At 38.2% G+C, this 14439-nt stretch overlaps 1 protein-coding gene across 2 annotated transcripts in view; it reads left to right on the plus strand.

Annotated features, from left to right (window-relative positions):
* Positions 1-14439, plus strand: part of CFAP54 (cilia and flagella associated protein 54) — a 305843-nt gene that overhangs the window by 110971 nt on the left and 180433 nt on the right. For both annotated transcript variants that reach the window (XM_068561127.1, XM_068561128.1), the window contains exons 27-30: positions 7734-7862; positions 9520-9634; positions 11586-11675; positions 12353-12479. In XM_068561127.1, the coding sequence (XP_068417228.1) occupies positions 7734-7862; positions 9520-9634; positions 11586-11675; positions 12353-12479 (461 nt within the window). The remainder of the gene's footprint in view (positions 1-7733; positions 7863-9519; positions 9635-11585; positions 11676-12352; positions 12480-14439) is intronic.

The raw sequence follows: 14439 nt of genomic DNA on the forward strand, positions 1-14439 counted from the left end.
CTTAAGGGAACTCAGAACCCCAAGGGGGAAAGAGCAGGCCAAACACTAGAATAATTGTGTTATTTACCCTCACCATGTTGAAAAGAATCAGAGATGACTTAAGAAAAAGAAACCTTTCAAGCAATGCCATCAGAACAAATTTAATTTTTTTCTTCCGGTTTTACTGAGATATAACTGGCATACAGCACTGTGTAAGTTTAAGGTGTACAGCATAATGACTTGATTTACATACATCATGCAGTGATGACCACAATAAACTTAGTGACCGTGCGTCATCTCCTATAGATACAAAATTAAAGAAATAGAAAAAAAATTTTTTTCTTGTGATGAGAACTCTTAGGATTTACTCTTAACAGCTTTCACGTACAACAAATTTAATTTTTGATTAAAAAATTAAATAGGTAAAGATTATGATTATGATACTTCTTGAGTCACATCTGGAAGCTCAAGAAATACCCGACAATGTAGAATAGAATTATCTAGAGATAAATTCACAAGACAGATCCAGAAGTCATAACATGAAGTAAAGGAGTCTGGAGGTAGAAAAGAAATAAGTAGAGAAGTAATCGTCTTTCTGAGTCCCAGGCAGGATTAATGTAAGAATATATGTGTAGACACATGTTGGTGAAATTCCTGAAGTCCAAGGATAAGGACGAATCTTAAAGTTTTGAGACCCAAAGAACAGATTATTTATTTGCAATGGAAAGAGAATCAATTAGCTTCAGGCTTTTTTTAATCAGCAACACTAACAGTTAAATTCCTGGAGCAACGTTTGTAGAATCCTGAGGGAAGAAGACTAAGGCCCAAAAATTAATAACCAGGAAAAGATATCATTCATTTGTCAGGGCAAAATAAACATTTTCAGAAGTGCAGGCATTTAAAAAGTATTCTGTCCATGTACTTATCTGAGGACAACACTTGGGGAAATACTCTATCAAATGACAGTTGGTTCAGAACAGAAATCCCAAGATAGGGAAAGACAAAAAGGAGAGGAATAATGGGAGCAACGAATCTTGCAATATACGTATTATTAAAGTTAAATAGATAATGATGATGTGACTAGGACTTTGTAATATAAATGCTAAGTAGGGACTTTTGAAATAAAAGAGTCATCCTTGAAAGAAAAACTTAACAGTAACCTAGAACTAAAGCTTCTATCCTGTTTGGGGTTGAGGGAGGCGTGAGCAGCTATAGATGCTTGGTGCATGTGTGTTAAAAATACATATAGTATAAAAATACATGTTGTATAACATTATTTTTTAAAATTAATTAATTTATTTTTGGCTGCATTGGGTCTTCATTGCTGCGCACGGGCTTTCTCTAGTTGCGGCGAGCGGGGGCTACTCTTCGTTGCGGTGTGCGGGCCTCTCATTGCAGTGGCTTCTCTTGTTGCGGAGCATGGGCTCTAGGAGCGTGGGCTTCAGTAGTTGTGGCGCGTGGGCTCAGTAGTTGTGGTTCATGAGCTCTAGAGCGCAGGCTCAGTAGTTGTGGCGCACGGGCTTAGTTGCTCCGCGGCATGTGGGATCTTCCCGAACCAGGGCTTGAACCCATGTCCCCTCCATTTGCAGGCGGATTCTTAACCACTGTGCCACCAGGCAAGTCCCCACATATTGTATAACATTATTATTTTCTTTTGATAGAATATATATATTTAAAGATGACTCAGGAATATGTAAGCATGAGCTGATCTTTAAAGTACAGTAGGACTTCAAAACTGACAGGAAAGAAAAGCAAACAGAGGAATGACAGGGAGGAAAAAAGAACAGGAAAAAATGACAGGGACGAAAAATGGCTAATTCAGCAAAAGTAAGAAGAAGGAAAGTGAGATTGTATTTAAGATGGAAGGAATAAAACCAAGTACATTAATTGCGTCCCTGAGCATGAATGACCTCAGGAGACAGAGACTGTCAGATGGGCTGAAAAGTCAGATTCAAATGTGTATTACTTGAAGAAACACTTGTAAAACAAGATAACAAGCAATTTGAAAGATAAATAGACAAAGATATTGGGAAAATGCAAACAAAAATGAAGGAGGGGTGGCAATTTTCGTATTTGAAAAAGCAGAATTCAGTGTCCAAAACATTAATCAGGACAAAGAGAGGCATTATGTAGTGTCCTTCGAATCACTCCTGGATGGCATCTGGCACTTTCTGGTCTTAGGGCAGTCTCATTGTCAAGTATTAAAGATGAAGTCTGAATTAAAACAAAACTTAAATATTTTACAACAGCAAATTAAAGGAGAAAAACAATTAGGTTATATGAAAAATGCTACAAAAGCATTTGATAACACTTAGCAACTTTTCGTAATAAAACCTCTAAGTAGGTTAGGAAGGGAAGGAAGTTATTGCATAATGATAAAGACATTTACCAAAAATTTTTAGCAAATATCATACTAAATGGCAAATTTCTGAAGCTGTTTCCTTAAAATCAGGCACAGGAGATACTGACTCTTAAAAATGTGATTCATTATTTGTAGAGATCTGGTCTGATGAAATAGATAAGGGTATGAAATAATTTTGTAATATTAGAAAAGCATAATTTGTCTGTAATTGTAGAGGTCTCAAAAACCCATGAGAATCTAGTAAAAGATTACTAGAATTAAAAAGAGAATTTATAAAGTGGTATAAGAATTTATAAGAAGTTATAAAGTTACGTAAGATACAAACTGATAAGTTGGGTTTTGTTTATGTTTTTCTTATTGTTTTTATTTTTAATATGAGTAGTAGCCAGTTAGAAATGGACAGGGAAAATATACCGCTTATAATACACACTATTTTAAACTTAACAAAATGTTAAAGAACCTAAATAAAAGAAATGTGAAATCTTACTGAAGGACACAAAATAAGATCTGCACATATGGCAGGCCACACCAAGTTCCTAAATAGGAAGGCTTACTGTCATAGCTATATAAATCTTTCCTAAAATAATATTTCCATGCATTGCAGTTTTAATCAGAATCCTAGTGAGGTTTCTTTGAAACTGATTAGTGTTACTTGGAAATTCTCAGTAGGTATTAAAATTTACCAAGGCCACTTCAATGAAAAATGGTCTTAACAGAGTAATGGGCAAATAGATCAGTGGAATAAAATAGAGACTCCAGGAGGAGCCGGCCCCGGGTCTACAGGAAGGACTTAACATAAGACAAAGGTGGCATTTATATTCATTGAGAAAATGATAATTTATCAATAAAAGGTGGTGATATAACCGACTCTTCATTTGAAAATAACGCCAGAGCCCTACCTCATACCATAAACAAAATGAAGTCCAGATGGATTTGAGGATATTTGGATTGCCTTGAAATCAGGGGAGACCTTTCTCAACAGGGCACAAAATTCAAAAGATACACACACAAAAATAGATAAATAGATGACATGATAATTTAAAAATACATTTTTAATGATAAGACACTATAGACAAAGCTTAAAGGCATTTATTTTTAAAAAATACAACAGTTGCAGGATTATTAACATTGATTGCCTCAGGCAGTAAACAATGAGAAAATAGGAAATAATTTCACAGTTTGGGAAAAGAAGGATCAGATTTATTTTTAGTTATGGAGGATATGATTAAATATTTCAGTCACCTTAAAAAGTGGAACAGTGAACAAGTACCAGATGATGAATGGCCACCTAATGAGGTCAGAGAGGAGCCATTGAAGGGTTTCAAACCTGGGAATGACATAATGAGATTTGCATTTTAGAAAAAAGAAATTACTCTGGTTGCACAACAGCTAATAATTAGAGGGGGATAAGATCCGAGGCAGGAAATGAGTTAGAAGGCGAGAGGTGATGAACTAAACTAGTGTGGAAAAGTGAGGGATAGAATTGAAAGGATTCAAGAGTTATTTATGAGATAGAATTGAATAGGGAGGGAGAGGGAAGAGTCCACAGTAATCCAGCTATCTGGGAAGTTGGGTGAGTACAATGCAATTTGTTGAACCCTGGGTGGGAAAGGGGGAAAAGATAATGAGTTTTGAATATATTGAATTTGGGGGCATACAGGAGATCCAGAGAGGTGGACATTATATAATTGGACCTATAGGCTTGAAGTTCAGGAGAGACCAAATATATGTAAAGACAACGGAGTCATTAGTATACGGACTCAACTGAAGCAACAGAGATAGATGGTATCACCCGGGGTCAATGTGTAGAGTAAGAAAAGAAGAGAATTGTCTAAGAATCTCAAGGGTGTTGTTAGTCCACGGGTCCCATCCGGCTTCCACTAGGCAAGAGGAAGAATTGGAAAGGTGATTAGTCCAAAGCTGTTTTATTATTCCTAACCCCTCCCCAACCTTAAGAATCTTTCTGGTGCTGTTAGTTCTGTCATTGTCACAAGGGGGTAACTGTTGAAAGCAGGGGACCCCTTTTCCAACAGGAAAGGACCCCTTTCCATTCCCACTGCTCAGTCACACACACACATCAATTAGCGTAATCCTGGGCTAAAAGGGCACCTTCCAAGCTTACTTTTCTTTAGAATATATTCATCTGCTTGGCCTCACCTCCCCCTTTCCCCCCGAACCCTTCCATCAATGAGTATTTCCAGGACAGGGTGTCATTTTCAAATAAGAGAATACCAGGTTACAATGTCTTTCCAGGGCACTGGGCAGCTGTTCACCTTACATTTAAATAACTAACCGTGGCTGCTGCAGTGTTTCTTCCAGAACAAAGAAACTTTATTCCAAGGCAGCTCACTGCTTGTAGCTTGTCAATAGCAACTTCTCCTGCTAAAAACCAACTAACCAGCCAACCAACCAGCCAACCAGCAAACCAGTCCTGCTAACACAGGCACTCCGTATATGACCGTTAATGGGGAGGGGTCAGGAGAGGGAAGGGATAAGGATGGAGGAGAGGAGAGGTGGCCCCTAGACCAGGGTCCCAGCAGCGGGATCCGGGCATGTGTGGGATTAGCTTGGACAGGACATCTGCCTCTCCTCTCTCACAGGAGGAGGATGGTTATCCTTACGCATGGGTGTGTAGGTGGGTTTGGGGACAGCAGATACGCCAGTTCCCCTGCACTGCTCTCTGGAAAGGAAGCAAGGTCATTTGCTGAGAGTGAGGAGGTGGAGAGTAAGGGTGCGCTTCAGAGATGTGAGAAGATGTTTGTATAACAGCCCCCGTGGGAGACGGGAGAGAGTGCTGACCTGGAATAGGCAGGGTTTCCAACCAGCGTTTGGGGCCACGTGGAGGCTGAGGTCCTCCACGAAATTCGCATGCCTCCTCTCTCAGCTGCCTGTGGTTTTTCTCCCACAGCAGTTTGCGGCTGGCTCTGTATTTCTTGACTGCCACCCGTGACTCCAGCCCCTTTCCCCCACCTGAGGAGTCATTTTGAGATCCTCTGGACGTTATTGTAGAAATGACCCTGAATGTTCTGGACATTTTCTTTAAAGTATATTGAGTTGGCCAAAAGAGTTCGTTCGGGTTTTCCGTGAGGTGTTAACGCAAAACCCCAAAGAACTTTTTGGCCAACACACTATATATTAATGTCAGGATTTGATGCTAGAGCTGGTTCTGTCCCAAACTGATACTCTGAGAATTGTCATTTCAGAAGTTTCCTCCAGCCTGACCAGTAGACCCGGAAGCCTGACTACCCCTGAATCCCAGATTTGAGGCATTCATTTGATATAAACATATTTTTATAGAGATTTTCTCTTAGGACATGTAAAGCCCAATTAGTCAAACGGCCCTGTTTCTTTTCTCTGTTCTGTTTTAAAAATTGGTAATCTTTCCGGATGGTTCAATCTTTCTTCTTTAAGGAGCAGTATTTTTTCTGAAAGCTGTCAGAATTCCAAATAAAGTACCACTTCTGAGACATGTCATCTTAAATGTTTGATTATTTTCACATTGTTAAAAAATTTATTATGCCGAACATCTGGCACATTTAGAAAATTTCTATTCACCATTTGGTATGTTAAGTAGAATTGGTTCTCTGTTTTTCTTTTGTTTGGAAAAATTCATTCTCATTTAGTATTTTCCACTGGCATGTTAAAACAAGGAGAAAAGATTGCACAGTGCTGTATAAACCAAATATGTTGGAAAGCAAAGGTGAATGGGGAGCAAACGTTAGCTCACTTCTGTTTTCTAATAACAAAACTTGTTCCCTCTCATATCAGTTTTACAATGAGATTGGACAGTTTTGCCTAGCATTCAAAGCCCTGCTTGACCTAACCCCACCTACCGTGGCAAAATTTGTTTCACTGTTTTCCTTTCCACATTCTGTCCCACAGTCAACATTAGTTTAACACCATTGCCCTGGTCCTACAGAAATATTTCCAGTTCTTAGCATTTGCATTAGGTAGGTCTTATGAGCTTCAAGCAGCCACTCACTGTTTTTCAGCCACTTTATATATTCTTTCCCTGCCTGGGAAGTAATAGTTGTTACTTATCTTAAATACTAACCTATTCAGCTTAACAGAATACATCTACAGATAAATTCATACAAACTTATTTATACCCTGAGAGTATTGTCCTGGGGATTCACGGTGAATGTGTCCCCTTCATGGGCTCTTTCACTAGAGCAGGGTCTATGCAAATCAGATTGCTGGCCAGGGAAGCTTTCCTGGAGTTAGTGCTAGAGCCCAGGTTTTAATGACCACGTAAAGCTATATAAATCAGGTGGGAAAGCTGTTCTGGGAAAGGCCTCAGCTGTAGGAAGGCATGAAGTCCTGATACCATGGTGAGTAGCAGGATTTATACTTGGCTTAATGTTTTGTAAGCTGAAAGTGCAAGGAGATGAATAGTGGAAGATGACACTGGAGAGGTAGATAAGAGCCAGGCTAGAGGAGGCCAGATAACAGTTTGTAACCAGGAACGTGGACGAGAGTGGCAGAGCGGGCCCCTTCTCATGAGTCAGTGTGTGCTTCCCCTACGGCTCATGGAGAACCTGCCAAAACCAGCTGACCTCCAGCCTAGTTTACTGCCAGAATGTCTTGTAAATCGTTTACTGCTATAAATGCCCCCAAGACATCATGAAGTCAGTAATTGTGCCATTTCACAAAGAAGACAACTCAAGACAAGAAGTGGTGGTTATGTGACCTTTAAGAATGATTTTGTTTTAGCATGGATCTTTTAAGTGAAAATGTTTTTTCATAGTTAACTTACTATACCAAAAGAGGTATGGCTGTATGTCCCAGAGATATGGAGAATTCATTACTGATGAGATTCCTGGTTTTGTCCTTTATTTAAAATAGTGAAATCATGCAGTTTTTTTTTTTTTTAAACAAATGCCCTTGGTACTGTTTTTTTGTTTGTTTGTTTGTTTTTTTTAAAGGTGTAGGCTTATTTATTTATTTATTTTTGGTTGTGTTGGGTCTTCATTTCTGTGCGAGGGCTTCCTCTAGTTGCGGCAAGCGGGGGCCACTCTTCATCGCGGTGCGCGGGCCTCTCACTATCGCGGCCTCTCTTGCTGCGGAGCACAGGCTCCAGACGCGCAGGCTCAGCAGTTGTGGCTCACGGGCCCAGTTGCTCCACGGCATGTGGGATCCTCCCAGACCAGGGCTTGAACCTGTGTCCCCTGCATTGGCAGGCAGACTCTCAACCACTACACCACCAGGGAAGCCCAATGCAGTTTTAATTCTAGGGAAATATGATCTGGAGGTAAGCTTAACAGTTTTCTTAACAGAAACAGGGGAGTTATATCCAAAACATGAGACTTTTGAATTTATGGAAGATGATACATGACTCTTGAAAATAGACTTGAGTTTCCAACAGAGATAATTAATAAATATTTTAAATTAGATTCTGCGTTCATGGAAGGAATATGACCTGGCAGTAATGATTATAAATTATGGAAAAAAGATGTTGGACATCACATCAGGGTGCAAATCTCTGTTTGGTGTTACTGACCAAGAAGAAATGCCAGAGGAGGTAATTGTTCTTTGTGTTTCATCTTTAAAGGTATATTTAGCTAAATTTTCTAAGAGGTCATGTAGTATTAGTGAACATGTTAGAAAATTGATCAGTTTTTAATTTGTTGTATTCACATAAAAGAAAGCAAATATGTGAAGAGCTTTTTTTCCTTTTAATTATTATCAAGAAAATGAAAAGGTATCCGTGCTAGAATACTTAATAGCCCCCTGCCACGCGTACTGACTATCAGTTAGGTGTTGATAGAGAGCTTCCTACACCCAGTTGGACGTTGGACTGAAAGCCCTCTACAGTCTCTCCCAGACTGAAGATTTTTATTATTCTGAGTGGGTCATTGAATGCAGTAAATACATGTCAGAGCTTTTCACTCTGTTCAAAGTAGATTTCCTAAACTCCTTGTGACACCTAAATTGTCTCCTTTATGAGGCTGGTAATGTTAGAGACAACTTTTTAATATCTGCCTCCCAAGCATGGGTCTTACTAGAATCTTATTTTATTGCCTTTTCGTGAAACTATGTGGTTAAATGATTTTGTAGATCAAATTTTGAAATATTGCTTAGTTTATCAGGTTTCTGAGGTGCACTAGGAGCTACAATACTTGAAGCCCCTTCTGTGACTGGGGCCAGGCTAGAAACTATTACCCCCAAGCCTGTTTCAGTTGGAGTAGCTCCATTTCTCTCTCTATTATATGTTGCAAAAGCTTAAAAAAAAACCCCATGGTTTCACTGGATGAATATTTTTAGCCATAATACTTTTGTTGGGGGGAGGGTTGTCTAGAGAAAGTTTTGATTAAGCTGAAAGCAACTTGAGGGTTTTTTTTCCACCAAGTGTTGTCCACTCAAGAGTCCGTCAGCCAGACCCTTTATGTCACCCAGGCCTTGACTCAGGGCTCTGTCCCTTCACATCATGGTAGGACAGGACCCCTTGCCCCTTTCCTTGGAGCCTCTCGTCCAGCAGAAGGTTGTGATACTTCTTTCAGACTGAGACTGTAGGGACTGAGAACCTAATACCGACTTTATAGGAGTCAGAAATCATTATAACCATTCAGGGTCCCTTTAAGCCTAAAAGAGCTTGGGAGGTCTATTGTTTTGGAGAACAGGAGACATTAACCAGTCCATTCTCAGGCTCAGACAGATGAAAACATGGTGGGGAGCCTGAGCTCACACCAGCCAATTCTTAATCCACTAATTACTGATCCTGTTATGTTCAATGAAAGGCAAAGCGACAAAAGCAATTAGCTTCCTTGTAAAGAAGCTCCCTCTGGGAAAGAGAAAGGAAAAAAGGAAAAAGGGATACATTTCTGAGAGCATTTTCCTTTGAGGATTTTTAGAGATACACCCTCAACTGCTCTCAGAGTGGTGTGTGTATTGGGGGGAGCTGGTTAGGGGAGCAGAAGTTACTAGGAAAAAGGGAGAGGGAAGAGAAGAAATATTTTGGTTAACATCCATAAAACACTTAGTACTGTGTCTGGCATTTAGTTAGGCTACAATGGCTTATTATTAATTATTAGTTAATTATTAATACATTTTACCATGTAGATTCATAGTTTGGTCTACCAAGTATGAAAGTATGAAACATAATTTAAAGAATATTATTTGAAAATGACAATTCTTGAAACATGTTGAAGTACGTTCTGACATTTAACCAATGTTTCTAGGGTTCTTCCAAGAAGTCTTCCAAGACTAAGAAGCCACAGCAGATATTATTACCTGAGAAAATAAATGAACAGCTGGGTTTATTGGAGACACACCTACTCAAACTGACAAAGCAATGTAGTCTTTTTTTTTCTTTCTGTATACTTCTGTTTAGCATTTTGCTGTTTAAAATAGAAAATATTTTGTTAAAAGGATTAGGATGAGATTAGCATTTGGTAAACCCTTTAAGGTTTATGCAGTGCTTTTGCATTGTGTCATTAATCCTAACAGTACTTTGTTAATAAGGGATTGCTGACCACTTTTTACAGATGTGGCTCATAAAGATTAAGTGATTTATTTAGCATTACATAGCTGACTTGGATTTGAGCCTAAATCTTCTCATTCGAAAGCAGGGTTTCTCAGCCTCAACACTATTGCCAATTTGGGCCAGATAATACTTTGCTGTGGGGGACTGTCCTAGGCATTGTGGATGTGCACCGGCATCCCTGGCCTTTGTCCAGAGATGCATAGCACACCATTCTCCCTGCATTCTCCCCAGCTGTGACAACCAACTGCGAGGCAAATGTTGGCAAATATATTGTGGAAGGGGGACACAAAATTGAGAATCGCTGCTCTAAAGACAAAAATGTAACTGAGAAATAAAGTGATGGCATGACGGGTGTTATGTACGAGTGACTTGAACCATGGTTTACTCAAGTGAGACGGACTCAAGTGAGTCATTGTGCTGTATAGTAATTTAATAATAGACCAAAATGTTAACACAGTGATTGGAGTTTTAGAGATTGCAGTTTGGAAATCTGATTAAGATATTAATTTAGTTTCTGGTGATGACAACTATTATCACATTTTTAAGAAGCAGGACTTCAAACCTTCTAGAAGAACAAAAGAGTGCCTACATTTATCTCATTAGGAGGCTCCACTTTCGGCCCCTTGCTCTGTTGGGAAGTAACTAAACTTGTAGAGTTCTGTGACCCCACCTCACCTCTCTACTTTGTGCCTCAGTTATATCTGGCTGGTCTTACTGTTTCAGAATTCCCTGACTTGGATCTCTCACTTTATTTCAATACACTCCATGTCTGTTTCAAGCTGAATTTATGAAATGAACCCAATGCTGTATTATTCCCATAACCAGTAAACCTAGTTTTGGGAAAGCTGTAATTGTCTGGGTACATATAAAAATATATAATTTCTTAAAATGTAAAGTGTTCTGGAAATGTGAATTACTTATTTTCATATTATCAACACCCCCAAACACATTTTAACATTTTACTAAGAAGCACAATATAATGTTACTAGCTAAACAGTAGATTCAGTAACAAAACAATAATAAAAATAATAGTTTTGTACAGTGCTTTCTGTGTGCGAGGAACTATTTTAAGTGTTTCATACATATGAAAACTTATATAACCCTTATATAACAACCATATGAAATAGGTACTGTTATTATCCCCATTTTAAAGATAAGGAAATTGAGGCACAGAGAAGGTGAGTAACTTCCCAAGTTCTCATAACTAAAAAGTGTCAGACTTAGGGACTTCCCTGGAGGCCCAACGGTTAAGACTCCATGCTCCCAGTGGGTTTGATCCCTGGTCGGGGAACTAAGATACCGCATTCTGCATGCCGTGCGGCCTAAAAAAAAAAAGAAGTGTCAGACTTAGAATCTGAACCCAGGCATCCTGGCTCTAGGGGCTGTCCTGTTCATTATTCTATACTTTACTGTCTTTTAAAGATTTTTTATAAAAATGGAGTTCATATAATTGGTAGGTTTCTGAGCCTGATATTTGTTGATACACAATAGCTGTTGAATAAGAAAGACTCATGCCTTGGAAACTCTTCCCCTATTTGGTGGTAGACTCCTTGGCCTTTAGGGGAAAAAAAAAATGAAAGGAAAATAATTGAGATTATTGGATTTTTTTAATCTCCAAAATATGATATAATTGATATTTTAAGGCACATAATTTAGAATGTATACTTGGGTATTTTCCTATTTTTCATCCCCAGCAAAGAATTTTCATTTTTGCTTATTGATGTTAAACAGAACCAACAACTTAATTCCTTTTAACCTTAGATGTTACAACTGAACTCTCAGGAACAGAGGATCCCATATTTCTTTACCCTATAGTTTTAAATTGGTCGGTCAAAGGTGCTGTGAAAGAAGGTAGGTGACCTAAACGTACATATGTTGTTCACTCACCTTACTCTTGAAGATCTTTTATTCTGTGGATTCTGTTGTTTTCTACTTAAAGGTTTCACTTGTTCTAGGCAGAATATTTCAGGTTCTTACCCATTCAGAATAAGGCAGGCTCTTGATTGCCGAGTAATGAAAGAGACCAAAATAGGTACCTGATTTAAAATCTGGAAAGACGGAACCTTGATGGTGGCTTGTTTTGGCAGTAAATGGTGTTATTATGAAGCTTACAAAAACTAGGGAATTGAAAAATGTGTTAGTGATCTTTAAGCTTAGCTATGAAGAAATAACAGCATTATTGCTTATCTCAGAGTGAAGTATAATAAAAATTAGGATAACTAGTTATTCTGGCAATTATCAGCAATTTTTTTCCCACCTAGTCATATGTTAGAGGCAACTTTTAGGAAATCTTACAACACCAAGCTGTTTGAAAAATAAATGAAATTTAGACTGTAAAGGAATATTTGATTTTAGAAAAACACTAGTTTCACCACATTTACTCCTATACATTTTTTAAAAGTGAGAAATCTAAAAAGCAGGTTAATAAACTCGTCTGTTAGAACAAAATGACTAATAGCAATAGTAACCTTTCAATGACAATGACCAAGTGTATTGGTGATTATATATGAACCTTCTTGTTTTCACAGTTATGAAATTTAAGCAGAGACCTAGATTCCTGGAATTCTTTACACAAGTTATGCAAAAATGTATGAGTGATGAAAAATTTCAACTTATGGTGGAGATAACAAATCCTGTCTATGATTTCTTGAAAAGGTATTTGTAATATCTGTTTTATTAGCATTAACAACTTTAAAAAATGAGTAAAATTGTTCCTTAAAGATTTATAAAGTGGACGAAAAAGAGAGTGGGTTGTATGCAGTTAAAACAGCCATCTGGGAGGTAGTGAGTATTTATGTCTGTGTAAATAAATAAATAAACATAAAAATATTCGTACAACTGAACTAAGGAATAATAGAGCATGTTTATATTTATAGCAGGAAATAAATTAGGCCTTTTGCTATTGAGTCAGGTTGGATGATAGCATCTCTAGGCTATCAGCCTCTCTTGCACGGACTTTTGGGTCCAGTTATTTATTTATCTAATTAATTTTTTCATCCAGTTTTATTGAGGTATAAATGACAAACAGCACTGTATAAGTTTTAAGGTGTACAGCATAATGATTTGATTTACATATATCATGAAATGATTACCACAGTGGGCTTAGTGAACATTTATCATCTCATATAAATGCAACATTAAAGAAGTGGAAAAAATTTTCTTCTTCCTTATGATGAGAATTCTTTTTTTTTTTTTTTTTAAATTTGTTTATTTATTTTATTTTTGCCTGTGTTGGGTCTTCGTTTCTTTGTGAGGGCTTTCCTCTAGTTGGGGCGAGCGGGGGCCACTCTTCATCGCGGTGCACGGGCCTCTCACTGTCGTGGCCTCTCTTGTTGCGGAGCACAAGCTCCAGACGCGCAGGCTCAGTAGTTGTGGCTCACGGGCCCTGTTGCTCCACGGCATGTGGGATCTTCCCAGACCAGGGCTCGAACCCGTGTCCCCTGCATTGGCAGGCAGATTCTCAACCACCGTGCCACCAGGGAGGCCCGATGAGAATTCTTAAGATTTACTCTCTTAACAAGTTTTATTTATAACATACAGCAGTGTTAATTATCTTTATCTTGTTGTACATTGCATCCCTAGTTCTTATTTATCTTAGAACTGGAAGTTTGTGCCTTTTAATTATTTTCAGTAATTCCCTCTCCCCCCACCCCCTCCTTTTGATGTAGTCCCATTTGTTTACTTTTGCTTTTGTTTCCCTTGCCTGAGGAGACATATCCAAAAAAAAAATTGCTAAGACCAATGTCAAAGAGTATACTGCCTATGTTTTCTTCTAGAAGTTTTATGGTTTCAGGTCTTACATTTAATCCATTTTGAGCTTATTTTTGTATGTAGTGTGGTTTTGAGGTCCAGTTTCTAATTCTCTACAGTAGCAAGCAGAGCCATTCCTTGCGGTTCCCATATATATATGTGAACGGGGAGTTCCTCAAATAGAAGTAGTAAAACTTAAAGTTAACCCTCTTATTCTCTAAGCCTGAATGGCTCTCTCTGCCCGCAAAGAAAATTGTTGTGTTCTGTGCCAGTTATGAGAGATGCCAAGTGAATCCAGCTTTTCTTCCAATAATTGGGTTTTAATTTCAACACTGGACATAGGGCTGTCTATCTCATTCTAGGAAAAGAAAACATCAATGACACAAGATCTATTTTAAAAATGACAGCAGAAGAGAAACATTCTCATAAAAACCTTCAGGAAAATATTCTTCCTAGAATAGGCACTACATTTATTAGAACAAAAACTTGGAATATATGTGCTTCATGTTTTCAAAAGATGAAATTGCTTCTGTTAAATAAAGCAGGCCATGGTAATGAGAGAACTGGCCAGAATTAGAAAGTCCCTGAAAATTAAATAAACCATAGCTAAAATGAGATGTTTGGAATCTGTAAACAATATTCTTGATACCAAAGAAAATCAGAATGCACTTTCAGTGAGTAGTAAAATTTGGAGGGCTGACCGTGGAGGTCCAATGGAAGAATAATAGATATTCTGAAAGAGGAAAACAGAATAAGTGGTTTAGACCAGTGGTATAATAAAATATGTGAGTTTGGAGATTGAGCAGTATAACTGAGTTCAAGCCAAAGGTAATGATTTCAATTTTTAAGGCTGAGCAGATGTTTT

Source organism: Eschrichtius robustus, chromosome 13, assembly GCF_028021215.1.
Source record: "Eschrichtius robustus isolate mEscRob2 chromosome 13, mEscRob2.pri, whole genome shotgun sequence".
In the NCBI taxonomy this organism is placed as follows: Eukaryota; Metazoa; Chordata; class Mammalia; order Artiodactyla; family Eschrichtiidae; genus Eschrichtius; species Eschrichtius robustus.